The 22057-nt window shown below is 49.7% G+C and overlaps 1 protein-coding gene and 1 long non-coding RNA gene across 3 annotated transcripts in view; one reads left to right on the top strand and one right to left on the bottom strand.

Moving 5' to 3' along the window:
• Positions 1-5944: 5944 nt before the first annotated feature.
• Positions 5945-15677, bottom strand: LOC143933554 (uncharacterized). Its single transcript, XM_077456490.1, has 2 exons — positions 15577-15677; positions 5945-11639 (listed from the first exon to the last, which is right to left on the bottom strand). Exon 2 carries the CDS (start codon positions 8817-8819, stop codon positions 7641-7643), a length of 1179 nt encoding a protein of 392 aa, XP_077312616.1. The 5' UTR covers positions 8820-11639; positions 15577-15677; the 3' UTR covers positions 5945-7640.
• Positions 15678-15937: 260 nt separating this feature from the next.
• LOC143941977 (uncharacterized) overlaps positions 15938-22057 on the top strand; it is a 162815-nt gene continuing 156695 nt past the window's right edge. Inside the window, exons 1-2 of one of the 2 annotated variants that reach the window (XR_013264600.1) lie at positions 15938-16041; positions 20294-20342. This is a non-coding gene — a long non-coding RNA (uncharacterized LOC143941977). Of the gene's footprint in view, positions 16046-20293; positions 20343-22057 lie in introns of both variants that reach the window. The other variant, XR_013264606.1, reaches the window with a different exon arrangement.

Below are 22057 nucleotides of genomic sequence, written 5' to 3'. Positions count from 1 at the left end.
CCTCTGACATGACATCCCATCCACAGACTGGCCCCCTCTGACATGACATCCCATCCACAGACTGGCCCCCTCTGACATGACATCCCATCCACGGACTGGCCCCCTCTGACATCCCATCCACAGACTGCCCCCCTCTGACATGACATCCCATCCGCAGACTAGCTCCCTCTGACATGACATCCCATCCACGGACTGGCCCCCTCTGACATGACATCCCATCCACAGACTGGCCCCCTCTGACATGACATCCCATCCACAGACTGGCCCCCCTCTGACATGACATCCCATCCACAGACTGGCCCCCCTCTGACATGACATCCCATCCACAGACTGACCCCCCTCTGACATGACATCCCATCCACAGACTGCCCCCCCCTCTGACATGACATCCCATCCACAGACTGCCCCCCCCTCTGACATGACATCCCATCCACAGACTGCCCCCCCTCTGACTTGACATCCCATCCACAGACTACCCCCTCTGCCATCCCATTCGCAGACTGGCCCCCGACATACCGTCCTTCACGTTGCCACGCCGCACGGAGATTAACTTTGAACTGTGGCGCCGCCCACTGCACATTACACACACACTGGCAGCCGGTTTGGGCGGCGCCACAGGTTCTCTATTGAAGACCAGCTTCTGGTCTTCTTAAAAATGGCGGCCGGCGGAGACAAAAAAAACGGGAAATTCAATTTCCCGGGAGAAACCAAATTTACCGGGACATTTCCCGGGACAAAATTAATTTGGGACAAAAGTCCTAATCCCGGGAATGTCCCAGGAAATTCGAGACAGTTGGCAACTATGTTGGTACGGCAACATCTAGCCACCATAACCCTGGTATCCCTGTGTTCGGCCAGTGGTCTGGTACAAGATAAAAGGGGTCTCTGTGGCGGATTTGCTGCAAGATTACTTTTATCTATGGCGGAAGAGGGAACTCCCCCCTCCCGCCATGATCCGGTGCCCTCCGCCGCTTACAGGAGCCGTTGGCAGCGGCAGAAAGAGGTTTATTTTTTTAAATGACAATATTATAATTTTTTTTTTGCATTTTAGTGTAAATATGAGATCTGAGGTATTTTGACCCCAGATTTCATATTTCAAGTGGTTCTGCACAAAAAAAAAAATGTATTAAAAGCCAGCAGCTACTAATATTGCAGCTGCTGACTTTTAATAAATTGACACTTACCTGTCCCAGTGTCCAGCGATGTCGGCGGCAGATGACAAGCGATCGCTCGTCTCTCTGCTGCCCCCGCCACCATCCTCTGTCAGGGAATCGGGAAGTGAAGCGTTGTGGCTTCACTGCCCGGTTCCCTACTGCGCATGCACGAGTCGCGCTGTGCGTCTGTACTGGTCCCCACTGTGTCCTGGGAACTGTGTGTTTCCCAGAACACAACGGGGGGGCGTCGGGGCTGGGACATCTGCACGGGTATGTGGCGGTCTGTCCCAGAAGTGGGTGCAGATACCTGGATTATCCAGGTACCTGCACCCCACTCCCCCCTGGAAGGTGCCGATTGTGGCACCGGAGGGGGGGGGGGGGAGGGATCAGATTAGCGGAACTTCTTCTTTAGGGTGGAGAACCGCTTTAAGAGGCCCTGTCATGCTTTTTTTTCTATCACAAGGGATGTTTATATTCCTAGTAATAGGAATAAAAGTGACACTTTTTTTTTTTAAAACAGTGTAAAAATAGAAAGTAAAAGGTAAAATAAATAAGAAAAAAAAAAAATTTAAACGCGCCCTGTTCCGCCGAAACAAACGCATACGTAAGTAGTGCCCGCATATGAAAACGGTGTTCAAACCACACATGTGAGGTATCGCCACGATCGGTAGAGCGAGAGCAATAATGCTAGCCCTAGAACTTCTCTGTAACGCAAAATAAAACCGGTAGAATTTTTTAAATGTCGCCTATGGAGGTTTTTAAGGGTAAAAGTTTGCCGTTCCACGAGCGGACGCAATTTTGAAGCGTGACCTGTTGGGTATCAATTTATGCGGCGTAACATTATCTTTCACAATACAAAAAAATTGGGCTAACTTTATTGTTGTCTTATGTTTTAATTTAAAAAAGTGTAATTTTTTCCCAAAAAAAGTGCGCTTGTAAGACTGTTGCTCAAATACAGTGTTACAAAGTATTGCAACGACCGCCATTTTATTCTCTAGGATGTTAGAAAAAAATGTATAATGTTTGGGGGTTCTAAGTAATTTTCTAGCAAACAAAAAGTGCTTTTAACTTGTAAACACCACATCTAAGGCCCTGTACACACGATCGGACATTTCGACCAAAAAAAAATCCATCAGATTTTTTCAGAAGGATTTTGGCCGAAACTAGTCTTGCATACACACGGTCGCACAAAGTTGTAGGAAAATCCGATCGTTCTGAACGAGGTGACGTACAATGTGTATGATGGGACTACGTAGAGGCCAGTAGCCAATAGCTTTCATCCCCAAATTTATTTTGAGCATGCGTGGCACTTTGTGCATCGGAAATTCTATACACTTGATCGGAAAAAGTCAGACCAGGTTTTGTTGTTGGAAAATTTTAGGTCCTGCTCTCAAATTTTTTCCGTCGGAAGTTCCGATGGAAAAAGCCCGCTAGAGCCCACACACGATCGGATTTCCCAACAACATAATCCGATCTGAATTGTCCCATCGGAATTTTCAATCGTGTGTACGGGGCATAAAAAGAGGCCCGGTCTTAAAGTGGTTAAATGATTTGCATTTCTAATATTCTTTTTCATTTTTGTCATTACTTTCTTTATTATGTTGATTGATTTATTGTATTGCTGCCCATCACAGAAGGTTCACACATACAGGGCCGTTTTTAAGGCAGGGTAAAAGGGGCAGCTGCCCTGGGCCCTGTCATTGTTGTGGGGCCCAAAGCAGCTGCCTCATACTTGCCAACTATCCCAGTTTAAATTTCCTTGTCTCTTGCTGTGTCCTGATATCTCAGTGTGAAGTGTTGCTACTAATGCTGCCCAGCTCTGCCCTATTGTTGTGTACAGATGACTCACCTGCAGACCCTGTATTTACATGTAAATAACCAGCATTCATATGTAAATAGCTGCATAGATATGTAAATAAAGGCTGCATCCATATGTATAGCATGACCCCTGGAGTGAGGAGATGATGTGCTGTAACCTCTAGCAATGAATCAGTGAGCAGTATTACTGTACAGTAATCTCAACAAGCAGAAATCATGTGCTGTAACCTGTAATGTGTGCTGTAACCTCTAGCAACCAGTCAGTGAGCGGTAATGATACACTGTAACCTCTGGCAACCAACCGCAATAGCTGCCTGATCTGATTCAGTAAACTGATTTTGAGTCTAGCTGGTCTTTATTGTATGTCTCAGAGCAGGTGGAGAGCAAAACTGCATGGGGGGTGGGGGCCCAAGAAAAGTTTTGCCCAGGGTCCAATCAATATTAAAGCGGAGGTCCACCCTAAAGTGGACCTTCCGCTCATCGGAACCCTCCCCCCCTCCGGTGCCACAATCGGCACCTTTCAGGGGGGAGGGGGGTGCAGTTACCTGGATAGTCCAGGTAACTGCACCCACTTCCGGGATAGCTCTCTGCGGAAAGGGGCGTAACTTACGCCCCTTTCCGCAAGTGCCCGCCCCTTCCTGCAAGTGCCCCGCTGCCTGCTGGGAAACACACAGCTCCCAGAGGCAGCGGGGAGCGTCCTTATTGCGCAGCGCGATTCGCGCATGCGCAGTAGGGAACCGGGAAATGAAGCCGAAAGGCTCCATTTCCTGATTCCCATACCCAAGATGGCGGCGGCAGGACCCGACAGACGACCTAGCGATCGGCTTCGGGTGCCGACATCGCGGGCGCGCTGGACAGGTAAGTGTCACTATTTTAAAAGTCAGCAGCTGCAGTATTTGTAGCTGCTGGCTTTTAAAAAAAAAAAAAAACGCGGAGTCCCGGTGGACTCCCGCTTTAAAGACGGCCCTGCTCACATAAGGTATATACAGTTTATTTACCATTTAGGGGAGCGCTGTACCAATCTTTACAGTAAAACAAAAAGACTGTTTAATTAATTTTTAATATTCAAAGCAAACTCCCCCATCCCTCCATCCATATCTCTATCTATGCTTTATTTTGTTGAGGAATCACTTTGAAAAACACCCCCCTAGCATTTCTGCCCCTCACCATCTTGAGCAAGGGCAATGATTCATGTAACATTTTCTTCCTGGATTCCATCTGCCTTTAGCTCAGGCCTGCATGCATGCAGGAGTGTGTGCTTAGTTGAGAAAAACCCTCCTCCCCTCCCGAAGACTCCGACATTATTTGCCAAGGCAAGAAACCAGGAAGTAACTGAAGAAATGGTAAAAAAATAAAAATTTTAAAACAAGTAAATATGGTATACTTTTCTATTTACTAAGACTAGCAGCATGAGGATTAAAAATAATGTTGATTGATTATGTTGATTAACTTAGACAAGTACACACTATAGATGGATGTGCTTTATTCATATTTCATATCTGAGGTTTACAATCACTTTACGTGGTCTATAAATCTCACCTTGCTAGCAGTGCAGATGGAGGAATCTATCGCTGCTGACCATTGCATATAAACAAATCAGGCTTAAAGAGGTTGTAAAGTCAGAAGATTTTTATTTTAATGCATTCTATGCATTAAGATAAAAATCCTTCTTTGTGCAGCAGCCCCCCTAATACTAACCTGAGGCCATCTCGATCCAGCGATGTTGCAGGAGAGTCCCGGCTGCCTGGGACTCTCCATCCTCATTGGCTGAGACAGCAGCGTGGCGCCATTGGCTCCCACTGCTGTCAATCAAAGTCAATGAGGAGATTGTGTGGGGCTGAATAGCGGCTCCGTGTCTGAATGGACACACAGAGCAGCAGCTCGGGTGCCCCCATAGAAAGCTGCTTGCTGTGGGGACACTCAGCAGGAAGGAGGGGCCAGGAGAACCTGTGGGGGACCAGAGAAGAGGAGGATGGGGCTGCTATGTGCAAAATCATTCCACAGAGCAGGTAAGTATAACAAAAAATTGAGACTTTAGTATTACTTTAAATAGTTTTATTTTCATTAAAAAAAAATCACAAAGCCGTGTTCTTTTCACACATTTTCCTGTTTCCCCACTTAAGAAAGTTGCATATCTTCATTCTTCCAGCAGTGGCAGTGAGAAGTCCTCCCATTATACTGAAGGGGTATCCCATGAGCACCGTCCAGTTCTGTAATACTAAAGAAGAGCTTATTCACATCATGTCCATTGATCTGCATTTTGCTGCACACCTCCACACATGTATAATACAGCAGGACCCATCGGAAACTATTGTATTCTATGTTCACACCATGCATGTGTGTTGTTGTGCAGTAAACCAGGGCCGTCTTTAAAGCGGTCCTCCACCCTGAAGTGGAAGTTCCGCTCATCTGATCCCTCCCCCCCTCCGGTGCCACAATCGGCACCTTTCAGTGGTGAGGGGGGTGCAGTTACCTGGATAATCCAGGTATCTGCACCCACTTCAGGGACAGACCGCCGCAGATGCCCCCCCCCCCCCATTGTGTTCTGGGAAACACACAGTTCCCAGGACACAGCGGGGACCAGCAGAGACACGCAGCGCGACTCACGCATGCGCAGTAGGGAACCAGGCAGTTAAGCCACAATGCTTCACTTCCCGATTCCTAGCGGCATTGATACGTAAATAAAGGTATCAGTCATATGTATATCATGGTCCCCTGCAGTGAGGAGATGATGTGCTGTAACCTCTAGCAACCATCCAGTGTGCAGTATTACTGTACAGTAATCTCTAGCAACCAATTAACAAGCAGAAATCATTTGCTGTAAGCTCTAGCAACTAATCAGTGACCCGTAATGTGTGCTGTAACCTCTAGCAACCAGTCATTGAGCAGTAATGATATGCTGTAACCACTGGCAACCAATCACAATTGCTGCCTGATCTGATACGGTAAACTGACTTTAAGTCTAGCTGCTATTTATTGTATGTCTCAGAGTAGGTGGAGAGTGAAATTGCATGGGGGTGGGGGGGCCCAAGAAATTTTTTACCCAGGGTCCAATCAATATTAAAGACATCCCTGCAGTAAACGGACACGGTGTGAAGAAGCTCTGTGCCTGTTCACACATAGTATGATGATTGGCATTTTGTGCACTGGAAGAACGCCAGTCACACAGTTGTTATCTATGTGCCCCATGCATAGTTGGCAACATTGTAAAAAAAAAAAATTTCGGGACACTTTTTTGGCAGTAGGCGGAGTTGTATTATAATTAGGGGGCGGGCATGCGGATATGGGCGTGGCATAGGAAAAGGTGAAAATGCAGTGCACAACGGAAATATGGACGTGGTTTACGTAAAAATAGTGGGCGTGGCTCGAAGGGGTGTGGTTATAGTCTGAGATGAATGCGGGATGGAGAGGGAAAGGGGGGAGGGATGGAGAGGGAAAGGGGGGAGGGATGGAGAGACAGCAGCCCCCGATCCTACACCACAATAGCAATGTGTGTTTTCCAGAGTTTGACAATCAGCAGATAAAGATACTCCAAATACCTGGTGTTAGCGCTTCAATCATCCCAGCACCATGATTGTTATGGTGTCAGGATGATTGAAGCACATTATTTCTATTATTACATTGTAATATAAAATGAAATCATTCAACTCACCATAATGCTGAATCAGTGGGAGCCATGAGTGCGTCACTAGCCACATTGCCTGCCACCAGATGCCATCAAGTGCCCCATCAGAGCAGCCTTCTTCACATCTGTGTCTCCATCAGCGGAGCCCCTCCTTACATCTGGTGTCCCCATCATTCCTCCTTACATCTGGTGTCCCCATCAGTCCTCAACATCTGGTGCCCCTCTGACATCCGGACTGGCCCCCTCTGACACCCTCCAGACTGAGACTGGCCCCCTCTGACATCCTCCAGACTGAGACTGGCCCCCTCTGACATCCTCCAGACTGAGACTGGCCCCCTCTGACACCCTCCAGACTGAGACTGGCCCCCTCTGACACCCTCCAGACTGAGACTGGCCCCCTCTGACATCCTCCAGACTGAGACTGGCCCCCTCTGACATCCTCCAGACTGAGACTGGCCCCCTCTGACATCCTCCAGACTGAGACTGGCCCCCTCTGACATCCTCCAGACTGAGACTGGCCCCCTCTGACACCCTCCAGACTGAGACTGGCCCCCTCTGACACCCTCCAGACTGAGACTGGCCCCCTCTGACATCCTCCAGACTGAGACTGGCCCCCTCTGACATCCTCCAGACTGAGACTGGCCCCCTCTGACACCCTCCAGACTGAGACTGGCCCCCGACAGATCCTCCAGACTGAGACTGGCCCCCTCTGACATCCTCCAGACTGAGACTGGCCCCCTCTGACATCCTCCAGACTGAGACTGGCCCCCTCTGACATCCTCCAGACTGAGACTGGCCCCCTCTGACATCGTCCAGACTGAGACTGGCCCCCTCTGACATCGTCCAGACTGAGACTGGCCCCCTCTGACATCGTCCAGATGCCACCTTTTCTTCAAGCCAAACCCGAACACTTTTGCGGTGCACAGCAATTTTTTTGTAGTACAGGCTACAGGATTGTAAAATACCTGGGACACCTTTTGGGTTACCCATAGAGAGTAGTAATGAGGTGTGGTACGGTGAACAGTGGCTGTGGCCAAATTGCATTAACAGTGGGGTGGAGGACTTAAAGGCACATGGTTAAATAAAACAAAAGCATTAATGTACCCATAAAATATGATTTGATTAATAAAAGAAATGTCAGTTAAAATATGAGTAGTAATATGAGAAGTGGATGGTGTCAGTAGAGCAGTGGACAGTGCCAGTAGAGCAGTGGACAGTGCCAGTAGAGCAGTGGACGGTGCCAGTAGAGCAGTGGACGGTGCCAGTAGAGCAGTGGACGGTGTCAGTAGAGCAGTGGACGGTGTCAGTAGAGCAGTGGACGGTGTCAGTAGAGCAGTGGACGGTGTCAGTAGAGCAGAGGACGGTGTCGGTAGGACGGTGTCGGTAGAGAAGTGGACGGTGTCGGTAGAGAAGTGGACGGTGTCGGTAGAGAAGTGGACGGTGTCGGTAGAGAAGTGGACGGTGTCGGTAGAGAAGTGGACGGTGTCGGTAGAGAAGTGGACGGTGTCGGTAGGGCAGTGGACGGTGTCGGTAGGGCAGTGGACGGTGTCGGTAGGGCAGTGGACGGTGTCGGTAGGGCAGTGGACGGTGTCGGTAGGGCAGTGGACGGTGTCGGTAGGGCAGTGGACGGTGTCGGTAGGGCAGTGGACGGTGTCGGTAGGGCAGTGGACGGTGTCGGTAGAGCAGTGGACGGTGTCAGTAGAGCAGTGGACGGTGTCAGTAGAGCAGTGGACGGTGTCGGTAGAGCAGTGGACGGTGTCGGTAGGGCAGAGGACGGTGTCGGTAGAGAAGTGGACGGTGTCGGTAGAGAAGTGGACGGTGTCGGTAGAGAAGTGGACGGTGTCGGTAGAGAAGTGGACGGTGTCGGTAGAGAAGTGGACGGTGTCGGTAGAGAAGTGGACGGTGTCGGTAGGGCAGTGGACGGTGTCGGTAGGGCAGTGGACGGTGTCGGTAGGGCAGTGGACGGTGTCGGTAGGGCAGAGGACGGTGTCGGTAGGGCAGAGGACGGTGTCGGTAGGGCAGAGGACGGTGTCGGTAGGGCAGAGGACGGTGTCGGTAGGGCAGAGGACGGTGTCGGTAGAGAAGTGGACGGTGTCGGTAGGGCAGAGGACGGTGTCGGTAGGGCAGAGGACGGTGTCGGTAGGGCAGAGGACGGTGTCGGTAGGGCAGAGGACGGTGTCGGTAGGGCAGAGGACGGTGTCAGTACAGCAGTGGACCTCCATCCAAAAACCTGAATCAGCTCTACTGAACCCAACCCCATATAAACTTTTCACAATGTGGCACTGTGCATTCTACAACCCTTTCAAGCACCTTTTTAATTACAAAAAAAGCCAAAAAAAATGCAAAGCAATCCAGTGCCCCCTCAATAGATACCTCCATTACAGCAAGACAAAAAAACCTTACCTTCCAGGAGCCGCTGCAAAGATGTGTGTGAACCTGTTAGGGGCGGAGTCTGTAATACCATGCTTTCTCCTGAAAAAGTGTCTGGTGGCATTGGCGCCGGCGGCTGGGTGGGAGAGAGAAACTGCACAGATAGAGAGTGCAGTGTGACCCAGCTGCAGGACATTAGCCCCACTGGAGCAGGGGAAGAAAGGGGGGTTTTGCATGCTGTTTGGGGGTAGCTGACGGGGGGTCGGATAGCTGACAGAGGAGGGGGGTAGCTGACAGAGGAGGGGGGTAGCTGACAGAGGAGGGGGGTAGCTGACAGAAGAGGAGGTAGCTGACAGAAGAGGAGGTAGCTGACAGAGGGGAGGGGTTAGCTGACAGAGGAAGGGGTGGCTTACAGAGAAGGGGGGTTGCTGACAGAGAGGGGGCTGACAGAAGGGGAGGGTTGCTGACAAAGGGGGCTGATGGGGGTTGCTGACAGAGAGGGGGGGCTGCTGACATAGAAGGGAGTGGGCTGACAGATGGAGGTGGCTTATAGAGAGGGGCAGGCTGACAGAAGGGGGTTGACGGGGGTTGCTGAGAGAGAGGGTGACTGATGGGGGGGGGGTTACTGACAGAGGGGGTGGCTTACAGAGAAGGGTGGGCTGACAGATGGGGATGGCTTATAGAGAGGTGCGGGCTGACAGAGGGGGTGGCTTACAAAGAGGGGTGGGCTGACAGAAGGGGGCTGACAGGGGGGTTGCTTACAGAGAGGGGGACTGATAGAGGGGGGGTTCCTGGCAGAGGAGGGTGGCTTACAGAGAGGGGCGGGCTGACAGAAGGGGGGTTGATGGGGGGGTTGTTGACAGAGGGGGGGTTGACAGAGGGGGGGGCTGACAGAGGGGGGGCTGACAGAGGGGGGCTGCTGACAGAGAAGGGAGTGGGCTGACAGATGGGGGTGGCTTATAGAGAGGGGCGGGCTGACAGAGGGGTGTGGCTTACAGAGAAGGGGGCGTTGCTGAGAGAGAGGGGGGCGGCTTACAGAGAAGGGCGGGCTGACAGATGGGGATGGCTTATAGAGAGGGGCGGCCTGACGGGGGTTGCTGATAGAGGGGGGTTCCTGACAGAGGAGGGTGGCTTACAGAGAGGAGCGGGCTGACAGAGGGGGGCTGATGGGGGGGTTGCTGACATAGAGGGGGGCTGACAGAGGGGCGATGCTGACAGAGAGGGGGCGCTGACAGAGGGGGGGCTGACAGGAGGGTTGCTGAGAAAGAGGGGGGCTGACAGAAGGGGAGGGTTGCTGACAGAGAGGGGACTGATAGAGGGGGGGGTTGCTGACAGAGGAGGGTGGCTTATAGAGAGGGGTGGGCTGACAGAAGGGGGCTGACAGGGGGGTTGCTGAGAGAGAGGGGGACTGATAGAGGGGGGGTTGCTGACAGAGAGGGGCGGGCTGACAGACGGGCGGGTGGAAGAGCGGATTGCAGAGAAACCTCATCTCAGTTGGGAGAAACATAGCGTGCCAGGCAGGGAGGTGGGACTCCGGGCGGCTGCGATCACCCCAAGTCCAGCCCCGCCACCACATGTGACCACTTACCAGCTCCACCAGGCCAATCACAGACTCGAGTGCCCACGCACATAACTCATTCAGCCAGTCAGAGGGAGCCCGCTGCCCAGCTCTTGCACAGGCAGTATGTGACAGTGTACATTGATGGCGGGCTCAGGAATCGATGCGCCGCTGTAGATGTTGCGGCCGGGACCACAGGACAGTTCAACTGTTGCTATATATGTACCCATCATGATTGATGATTGTACATTTTTATTTATTTTTTAAATAAAACAAAAATCTTTTTTCACTCGGATTCATGCACTATGTGGAGGCCCTTTTTCTTTTATTGTTTTTTTCATGATTTTAAAACCCTGACTGGATGCTATTGGGAGTACCGCAGACCATTCCAGCTGGTGATCGCCTTCCCATGTAGGGACATCTACCTGTCGGCATTTTTGGTGCCAGTCTCCCACCAGTTTCACTAAAATTTTCTTTTCACAGCGCTGCATTTTATAGTTTTCATTGTATTACACGATCTACTATATTGTTGATATTACCTGCTGGTCCATTATTTCATCACATTTATATGCAGGAAGTATTAAAAAAAAAAAAAAAAAAACATACATATTGGTATACTGTACGTTACCCCATGCTGTTTTTGAGGCCTGTAATAAGAGAAAGGTGGTACATTAGTGGATAAACATTCGGATGCCCAAATTTCTACGAAGTCTTGCCCAATGATGAATCTGGAAGGCAGGGTCTTGGTATGGGGAAGTCAGTGCTCGGCACAGAGGACAAGTTGGTGTTTGTATAAGCCACCTGTAAATACAAACAGAATGGAAACTGTGAGCACATGGTAATGTTCTGGTGGTCCCTGCATTGTACTCACCGAGGCAAATGCAACAGGTAGGCTGCTCCACTGCCGGTGGTCTCGGTGGTGCTGGGCGGTGTTGTGCAGCTCTGTCTCCGGGGGAACGGCTTCGGTTGTTTTCTGCCTCCTCCCGTCTCCTCCGAAGTTGTCCTCTTGTCCGGTGAGCAACTGGAGACCCTTCTCCCTCCTGATGGGATCACCTTCCACGGGACGGACGGCGTGAAGCTCGTGGCATGGTGGTGGTGATTGATGCCGGTGTGCCTGGAATAAACTAAATTTGTTAAATACTAATAATACTAATATATATAATAATAGTACAATAGCAATATATTTGAATTAAAAAGCTAATAATCCCAGGAGACACAATCTGACGATATGACCCGGTCAGCTCCCAGTGCAGGAATGTTTTGAAACAACTGAAGTCCGGTTTGAACCGGTTTGCAGCCCACTGGGACATCACACACCTCATACCAACTGCCACTTTTCTAGTATGAAAACTTTGACTGGGAATACCTCGGCCATGTAACACTGTAGCCAAATACATTTTATATCATTTCATAAATTTTACATATAATTAAACTGTACTATGGTCATTTTAATGGCTGGGTATGCTGGGCATAATTCTCAGTATCTGTTCTTATTCTGTTTGTGTTATTCTTATTCTTTTTTTGCACAGTACCACTTCTCTTGTCCCGTATGCTGGGAGTTTTTCCCAGTATTATACTTACCTAGGTGAATGCTGCATCTGTCCCCCGGCCACTCTACATGGAGGACTGAGCGATCAAAAACTGTTGATCCCTCGGTTCTCAGTGAGCAGAGAGCTTCAGACTGTCAGTCACCGCTCTCTGCTCTGCCCCCTCCTCACTCTCTGGATCACTGGGCTGTGGAGGGGGTGGAGTGGTCGGCTCAGGCTTTCATCGGCTCACTGAGAGGCTGATCTGGGTGTTGGTCCAGGGACCTGGTGGATCCCAACTTCCATTGTTGTGATGATACGGGTTCCTGGATTGACTTCTGTGACGTGTCACAGGAGTGCAAAACGAGCTTTGGCTGTACTTCTCCTTTAACCCCTTGCCACCCAGGCCAATTCTGACATTTCTCTCCTTCATATAAAAGTCATCATTTTTTTTCTAGAAAATTACATAGAATCCCCAAACATTATAGATTTTTTTTTAGCAGAGATCATAGAGAATACAATGGCGGTCATTGCAACTTTTTATCTCACACAGTTTTTATCAAACGTGTTTTTTTTGGAAAAAAAATATAGTTTCATGCTTTAAAAAAGCATAACATTAAAGTTAGCCCAGTTTGTTTTGCATAATGTGAAAGATGACGTTACGCCGAGTAAATAGATACCTAACATGTCATGCTTCAAAATTGCACACGCTCGTGGCATGGTGCCAAACCTCGGTACTTTAAAATTCCCATAGGCAACGCTTTAAATATTTTTACTGGTTAAATGTTTTGAGTTACAAAGGAGGTCTATCGCTAGAATTATTACTCTCGCTCTAGCGTTTGCTGTGACACCTCACATGGGTGGTTTTAACATCGTTTTCATATGTGGGCGGGACTTGCGTATGCATTCACTTCTGCGTGTGAGCACACGGGGACAGGGGCACTTTAACTTTTTTCTATTTTGTTAATTTTACTTTAAATTTTTTAGTTTGACACTTTAAAAAAAAAAAAAAAAACATTTTTGATCACTTTTATTTATATTACAAGTAATGTAAACATCCCTTGTAATAGGAATATGGCATGAGCGGTCCTCTTTACAATGAGATATGGGGTCAATAAAACGATCTCAGCTTCCCAGCCGAGGCGGCGCTGTTTGAATGCAGAGGCTGGGTGTGATGTCATAACATTGTGCCCAGCCTCTAAACAATCATAGACTGGTGACCATCTGGTCCGCCGGAAATCTCTATGGTAAACATCCGGGCCTGGCGGATCTGTTCTCCACAGCGGTAAGTCGGTAGAAGCACCGAAGGGTGGCTGGAGGGGGAGATGTCCCCTCTCGCTACGCATAAGAATGATCAAGCGGCTGAGTGAGTACCCTGAGGCAAATCAGGGTTCTCAGAGCACCCTCTATATTACAGTTCCCCTTTACACCAGAGTCCTCACCATGCATCAGAGTACTCAGTGTTCCCCCTTAAATCAGGGTTCCCAGAGCATCCCTTATGTTAGAGTCCCCAGAGTTCTCCCTTATATCAGAGTCTGCAGAGTCCCCCCTTACAGTGTAAGAGAACTCTGTGGATTCACATGTAAAGGGGGAACTGTGCTTCCAATGGGTAGTATGTGCCCTCCTGGCAGGGATCTCTGTGCCCCCATTGGGTAATGTGTGCCCCCTGGTGGGGGATCTCTGTGCCCCTACTGGATAGTGTGTGCCCCCATCAGGGATTTCTGTGCCCCCACTTGGTAGTGTGTGTGCCCCCAGGTGGGGATCCCTGTGCCCCATTGGGTAGTGTGTGCCAGTGTTGCCAACCTACCAGATTGAAATTTACTGGCACGACACCCAAAATTTACTGGCAAAGCCAAATTTTTACTAGCATTTTGAAAAAGTTACAAAATTACAGTTTTAATTGCAAATTTCAGTATTTAGGCTACAAACAAGTACACTATCTGAATAGCAATGCAATTTAAAGTGGTTGTAAACCCTTACAACACACTGACCTACAGGTAAGCCTAGATTAAGGCTTATCTGTAGGTCCAAGAAATATCTCCTAAACCTATACGGTTTAGGAGATATTTGCCCAAATACAGGCACCGCTGTCGACGGCGCATGCGCCATCGACAGCGGCGCGCAGGCGCAGTGAGCGCGGCATTTTCAACAACGGAGCTGCCGCGCGTGTCGGCTCCCGTGCGCATGCGCGCGAGTGACGTCATCGCGGCTGCGCCGAATGACAGCGGCGGAGCTGCGAGACCCCACCGAGAAGATGGATGAGCCGGACTACAGGGGACAGCGGTGACTTCGCTGGCTCCTGTGTCAGGTAAGTGACACATAATGGACTACTATGCGATGCATAGTAGTCCATTATGCTTTGCCTTTGCAGGGAATGAAAGAGGAAGTAAACTCATCAGGGTTTACTTCCTCTTTAAGGTTCAATATAAAAATAGTCCATCATATTTTGTTCACCATCTCCTCCTGCCCCCTCACCTCCTGCCACCATCAGACACTACCAGCTCCTCCTGTCACCTCCTTCCCCAACCAGCTCCTGCCACCACCATCACCTCTTGCCGCAAGCTCCTCCTGCCACACCAGCTCCTGCCCCATCACTTCCTGCCACCACAAGCCCCCTCCAGCTCCTACCAACATCACCAACTCCGGCCCAAGCTCCTCCTGCCACCACCAGCTCCTGTCACATGCTCCTCCTGCCCCCATCAGCTAGTGCCACCATCACCAGCTCCTCCTGCCACCTCCAGCTCCTCCCGTCACCACCAGCCCCCACCAGCTCCTGGCACTTCCTGCCCCCACCAGCTCCTGCCATCATCACCAGCTCCTGCCACAAGCTCCTCCTGCCCCCTCCAGCTCCTGCCACCATCACCAGCTCCTGCCGTAAGCTCCTCTTGCCACCACCAGCTCCTCCTGACCCCACCAGCTCCTGCCACAAACTCCTCCTGCCCCCACCACTTCCTACCCCCTCACCTTCTACCACCATCACCACCTCCTTCTGCCACCACCAGACACTACCAGCTCCTCCTGTCACCTCCTTCCCCAACCACTCAATGTGACACTGTCATGTATTGTGATGTAATGTGATATTCTGTCTCACATGCAGCACTGTACACATGCTTGGATGCAGTCCAGGCACATCTCTGCAGATAGCAGGCATGGGGGGGGATACACAAACACTGCATGGAGGATGCCGTCACATTTCTATAGGAATTTGGGGAAAAGATTAGAACTGGGAGGAGGAGGGGGCCCCTGTCAGGTGGGGTGTTCAGGGCCCCTGTCAGTGGTGTGTTGGGGGCCCCTGTGAGTGGTGTGTTGGGGGAGCCTGTCAGGTGGGGTGTTGGGGGCCTCTGTGATCTCTAATGGCAGCTCTGATGCTGTGTGAATCCTCAGGATCAGAAAGGAGGAGAGAAAACACTGACCGGTCATTACAGTACAAGCCGCTCCCCTTCTCTATTCTCCCCGCCCCCCCACACATCCCGACACTGGACCCAATTTCACTACTAAGGTGACATCACTGCTAATGACACTTACTATATCTCCGATGAAAAAGCTGTGCCTGTAATCTCCAAAAAATCCGCTGTATGGCGCTGTTCCTCTTCTGTGACGAGAGTCGATAAGACGCCTTCAATACACAGAAGAAAATGGCGCCGGTCAGCTGGTGTGTGCCTGGTATGATCGTTATCCGCCTGTCCCCTGCGCCAATAAGCGTAAGCGCGTCCCCCGCCCCCTCCGCCAATCAGAGTAAACCGCCCCCCCCCCGCCGCACAGGGCATGCGCGGGCTGTGTGCACCGCTCAACCCCGATGTACTGACAGGAGAAGACAGATAGCTGGAGAGAGAATTCTGCTTTCTTCTCCCTCCAGCCTGCAGGTGGCAATAGAGAGCACCGCTGTGAAGTGAAGTGAGGGAAGGCTGTGCCCGTTCTCCCGTTCTCACTCATTCTATGCCCTTGTCACATGACTGGAGGAAGGAAGAAGAAGATATTTCTCACTGATCAGTAGGTACTTAGGAGGGAGGGGGGACAACTTACCACAGACCTTCCCTCTCTGCTCCTCACACAGCCCCCCCCCTTCTCTCAGAGCTCAGGGCTCACTATAACACATGGAGGTCACACTACTAGATTGTTCTGTGTGATAAGAGACGAATTCTATGCTCTGCATTGTCTGTCTTTCTCCAGAATAAAGCTTCTCCTATCCATGTAGATCTATACCTTATCATTACAAGAATGTCATTAAAAATTATCCTCAGTCATAGAACAGAACATGAAACCAAGATTAACCTCTTCAGCCCCAGAAGATTTACCCCCCCCCCCCCCATGACCAGGCCATTTTTTACGATACGGCTCTGCGTTACTATAAGTTACAATTGCGCAGTTGTGTGACGTCTTCTGCCAGTATGTGCCCACAAAACAGAAGATTTTGTGCAGCATCTGGACAGCAAGCACATGATATGTGTGATGGAGATAGAGGAGGCAGCCAGGAAGATGTTCAGCAAGTGAGTATAGCAGGATCAGCAACTTATCACATAACCTCTCAAGCTGCAAATGTTTTTATTATGGCCAAGTTGTCTACATCTTCATTGTAATTGAAACACTGATGGAAATGTCCTGCAAAACTCACTTCTCTTCAGTACAGCAACAGTCCTGTCCCTTTTCCACATGTCCGTTCAATAAACGTGTTTTTTGTGTCTCGATTTTCCTGATTTGTGCAGGTTGTTGCAATCAGTGGCTTTATTGTCTGCATAATATTTTCAGCTGTCTACTTTTCCAACAATGACTTCACTGCTGTGCCACAACTGATACCAAAGACACCGTCTCAGAAGAGACACAGAAAGAAAAGAATCTCTATTGTGCCAGATGAAAATAGGGACCCGAGTGGGCGCAGGGAACTGCTTCACAGGGCAGCCATCAGACATTTTTGGGCCCCTTACACAGCTTTAGGCCTGCCCCCCCCGGGCCTGACCACCAACATTCCCCAGAGTCTCCCCCTTGGCTGTACCACCAAATTCGCCCACTGGCCATTCCATGTCATCCTTTGTCTGCAATTCCATCTCCTCCATCCCATATCCTCATCCTCCTCCAGTCCCATCTCCTCCATCCCATATCCTCATCCTCCTCCAGTCCCATCTCCTCCATCCCATATCCTCATCCTCCTCCAGTCCCATCTCCTCCATCCCATATCCTCATCCTCCTCCAGTCCCATCTCCTCCATCCCATATCCTCATCCTCCTCCATTCCCATCTCCTCCATCCCATGTCCTCTTCTTCCTCCTCCATCCCATTCCACCTCCAGTCCCATCTCCTCCATCCCATATCCTCATCCTCCTCCAGTCCCATCTCCTCCATCCCATATCATCATCCTCCTCCTCCATTCCCATCTCCTCCATCCCATGTCCTCTTCCTCCTCCATCCCATTCCACCTCCAGTCCCAATTCATCCATCCCATGTCCTCTTCCTTCTCCAGTCCCATCTTCTCCTACCACAGGAGGGGGGAAGTGGGACAGGAAGGGAGCAGTGGGACAGGTGGGGGCCAGTGTGTTAGGAGGGGGGCAGAGAGACAGGAGGGGGAAATGTCACAGAAAAGGGGGCAGCCGGATAAAAAGGGTGCAGCAGGACAGGTAGGGGACAGCGGAACTGGAGGAGGAGGTGTCATGGGAGGAGGTCAGTGGGACAGGAGGGGCAGTGTCACAGATAGGGGACAGCAGGACAGGTGGGGGGCAGTGTCACACACACCTTGGGACGCACCAGTCCTCCCATCTCTCACCTGTCCAGCAGTACCAGGAGGGATAGCTGACCCTGTGTCCCATCTCCACCAGGCTCTACGGGCCACAGCTGCAGGAGCCCAGGCGCTGCAGGCTCCTCCTCCCTGACCTTTTCCTCCATGGGGCCCTCCTACTGCCCCCGCACACTGACGGCGGGCCTGGTCTGCTCGTGAAAGGCGGTGGTGGGCTCAGACTAGTAAGCGCCGTTCTCCTTCCATTGCGTGCGACTGGGGGGGGGGGGGGGGGGTCGGGGGTTGCTAGTGAAAGGCGTTGGAGGCTTCTCTCTCCTTCTCAATATCGGACGGCCCGCAGGGGCCTGGCCAGTGCATGACAGATTAATGTCATGTCTTGATGAACGGGCAGCGGGCCTGGCTAGTGGGGCCCCTTAGGACGCTCGGGCCCCTATAGTAGAACTGCCTGTAACCTCTGATATCTGCCCTGCTGCTGCAGCAGTGATGATACTATTGGATCATTTATGCACAACACTTTCTGTTTATCTTTGACTTACTGTGCTACTTATAACCAGGTCTAAAGTGCCACAACAGCTGTGCGTTACAATGATATAGTGAACACTTTAGGTCTTCAAACTAATAATACTGACACATGTGCGGGCACCTTGTGGAGATGGCACTTCGATTTCACTTCAACTAGTTTTCTTAGAGCATTGGAAGTGCCTAAATCCCAGGCTATACCTACAGCCTGGTGCTAATAATAAGCCCGGTCTTGCCAGCCTACATGTGGAAGCCTTTATAGTCAAGATGCTTATTTTGTATCTTTGAACAGCAGAGAGATTATATCTGAGGTGGACGGAGCTCATCAATCACTACAGACAAAAGTCATGAACTTTTGTAAGGTTTGGGCCTGGAATCGGAGGGTTGCCCAGGAGCAGAAAAAAAGTACCTTATGACTAAGCAGTGTGTGCCACTTGCTCACTTAAATCTTCAGTCATGTGAGCATTATTGACACATTCATGTGATGTAGTTGTGTTGTAGCAAGAAGAGGCAAGGTCTGGCGTGCCTTGGCATACTTTGCTTAGTGAAGGTGATGTTCAGTCTCCCTTGCAGCAACAAGAATTTAGTTCTTTAGCATAGGTAAGGGTTTACAAGCTTGTACAGTTATCCCTGGGTTTCTTTATTTTGACACTAGAAATGTGGTCACCTGATAAATTCACTTTTAAAGCTCTATACCCAGCTCAGAAAACAGTGTCTTAGTGAGGCTCCATTTTATAGAGATGCTTAAAGTGGTTGTATACTCATTTTTTTAACTTTTACCTACAGGAAAGCCTATAATAAGGCTTACCTGTAGGTAAAAAAAATATCTCCTAAACCTGTACGGTTTAGGAGATATTCCCCTCGGTATGCGCCGCTGACTGCAGCGGCGCATGCGCACAAGGGGATTCTCGGCCTGAAAATCCGTCAGTGGCCGACTGGCCGGAATGAAATCTCCCGCGCGCATGCGTGGGAGTGACGATATCGCGACTCCGGCCACTCACAGCGCCGGAGCCGCGATACCCGGAAGAAATGCAGAGGGAGCTGTGGATCGGGCCAGATGTCGGGGCCTCGTTCTAAGGTAAGTATTTCATAATGAGCTAGTATGCGGTGCATACTAGCTCATTATGCCTTTTGCTTTGCAGGTGTTAAAAAAAAAAAATAGCGGGTTTACTACCACTTTAAAGCGGAGTTCCACCTGGGAAAAAAAAAATTAAGTTGGCGGCTTCACTCTTGCCTCCCTACTACGCATGCTTGAGTCACGTTATATAGTTAGTGAGGTTGAATAAAGACACCAGTCCATCCTGAGTGAGTGTCTACAATTGTCCCTACCCTCAAGGATCCCACAATCCAAGGTCCCCATTCATATACTAGGGCCAATTTTTGGACAGAAGCCAATTAACCTACCAGCATGTCTTTGGAGTGTGGGAGGAAACTGGAGTACCCAGAGGAAACCCACGCAGGCACAGGGAGAACATACAAACTCCAGGCAGTTAGTGCCATGGTTGGGATTTGAACCGGTGGCCCTTTTTACTGCTAGGCGAGAGTGCGACCCATTACACTACAGGTCCCAGAAGACGGTGGTGGTGGTGGTGGTGGTGGTGGTGGGCAGGACATGGCGTAGCTTGCAGCAGAAAGTGCAGCGATCTATGCCCGGAAGTGGGAGCAAATTCCTGAATTTGACAGGTATCTGCTCCCTGCTTTTTATTTTTTTTTTTTAGAATCACTTTAATGCAGGGCTTTGGCTTTTAGTTCAGGAAGAAAAAGCCTCCACTGCTGGTTTCCCAAAGTCTTTCTGTGCAAACGATGGGTGGCGTAATGTCTTAATTTATTTTGACATAATGGTAAAAGTGCTTGCTGACCTGGGATGAGCATTGGTAGGACAAAGCACTGAGGAACCATCTCCCGTAGTTTAAGACGTGCTTATTGTATTATTTAGGACTTAATTTTTTGATTAACGTTACATTTTAATTCTTCTTTAATGTGTTACCTTTTTTTGCAGACCAGAGCTCCGTTGAAATAGTGAATGAAGAGGTCACTGTGCAAATTAGGTGAGAATGATTGTGAGATTAGTTTAAATAGTTGACAGTTTTCTTAGTTGTGTAAAGTTTTCTTATTTTTTATATTTCAAAGATTGAAATAAGTAAGATTCCTCCATCCACACATGAGGTGTGGCTTGCTGCTTTCCTAGTTATCAAAGATCACTGAGCTGAATGGAGGCGAACCGGGCCACCATGCCTCTGTCGGCGTCTATGTGAGCTCCCTTTTTATCTCTGTGCTACAAGCCAGAACTCCAAAGGGCATATATGTTTCGGGGCTTTGCCCCTTTTTCAAAGCCCCCAACATATTCTCACCCACTACTCACTATGGTTCTGGCTTGCAGCGGAGAGACGGAGGGAGCTCACAAAGATGCCAATAGTGGCATGGTGAGTGGCGAGCCCGGCTCACCTCTATTCAGTTCAGTGATCTTCGATACCCTGTGTCCTAGTTAGTGATCACCCTGTCTAAAGCCCCATACACACTATCAGATTTTCTGCTGAGTTTTTCCTTCAGATTTACCAAAACCATATAATATGAGGTCAAACATTAGGAGTTTCAATGTGTATGCAATCAGGCAGGCCCTTCTACTACATGGTTTTGGTAAATCTGATGACAAAAATCAGCAGATAATCTGATAGTGTGTATGGGGCTTTAGGAGCTGCTTCCTCAGTACCTTAAGCGGAGGTCCACCCTAAAGTGGACCTCCGCTCATCGGAACCCTCCTCCCCTCCGGCGCCACAATTGGCACCTTTCAGGGGGGAGGGGGGTGCAGATACCTGTACAGTACAGGTATTCTGCACCCACTTCCGGGATAGCTCTCTGCGGAAAGGGGCGTAGATTACGCCCCTTTCCGCAAGTGCCCGCCCCTTTCCGCAAGTGCCCCGCTGCCTGCTGGGAAACACACAGATCCCAGAGGCAGCGGGGACCATCCTTATTGCGCAGCGCGATTCGCGCATGCACAGTAGGGAACCGGGAAATGAAGCCGAAAGGCTCCATTTCCTGATTCCCATACCCAAGATGGCGGCGGCAGCACCCGACAAGACGATCTAGAGATCGGCTTCGGGTGCCGACATCGCGGGCGCGCTGGACAGGTAAGTGTCACTATTTTAAAAGTCAGCAGCTGCAGTATTTGTAGCTGCTGGCTTTTAAAAAAAAAAAAAAACCCGGAGTCCCGGCGGACTCCCGCTTTAGTGTAAGTTTGGATATGGTTTGTTTACAAAAAAAAAAAAAAAAAAGTTACAATTTTATTAGACCAGTGTCTTAGCTATTGTTTCTCTTAATTACTCTTTTTATTATATACTTAACACCAGTTGCATTTGAATCCGTTGCTCCTCTGGGTGACTTCATTGGTTGTGTGACCATGTTAAGAATTGTACTTGCAACTAGTATGCATATATACATGTATATAATGGTTGTGTTTAAAAATGAATGGAAATCCTAAGTGGTATAATGACTGGTGCTAGATTTTTTAGACTTAAATTTGTTAATTCTGCAGGGCCGAAGCTGCAGAACCTGCTGAGGAGATAAGAAACAAATTGCTTCTGTTTGTCCTTTTAACTAGAATTGATTATATGTAGTAATATATGGTGTTTTTTTCTACTCATTCTGTGCCCCTTTTAGAACTTAATCAGGCTGCTGTTAATCCTACAGACTGTACTGCAGGGATGGCCAACCTTTTGAAGAGCAAGGGCCACTTAAGTGACTTGGTAACCAGTCGCAGACCACA

The sequence above is a fragment of the Lithobates pipiens genome, unplaced genomic scaffold, assembly GCF_037356315.1.
Source record: "Lithobates pipiens isolate NorthernLeopardFrog02 unplaced genomic scaffold, aLitPip1_a1.2 Scaffold_10, whole genome shotgun sequence".
NCBI classification, from domain to species: Eukaryota; Metazoa; Chordata; class Amphibia; order Anura; family Ranidae; genus Lithobates; species Lithobates pipiens.
Note: the sequence above shows the minus strand (reverse complement) of the source record. Positions and strands in the feature narration are given on the sequence as shown.

What these genes read in the sequence shown, in the direction of transcription:
- LOC143933554 (XM_077456490.1), bottom strand. Translation starts at nt 8,819, where the DNA reads ATGGAGGTCCACTGCTGTACTGACACCGTCCTCTGCCCTACCGACACC.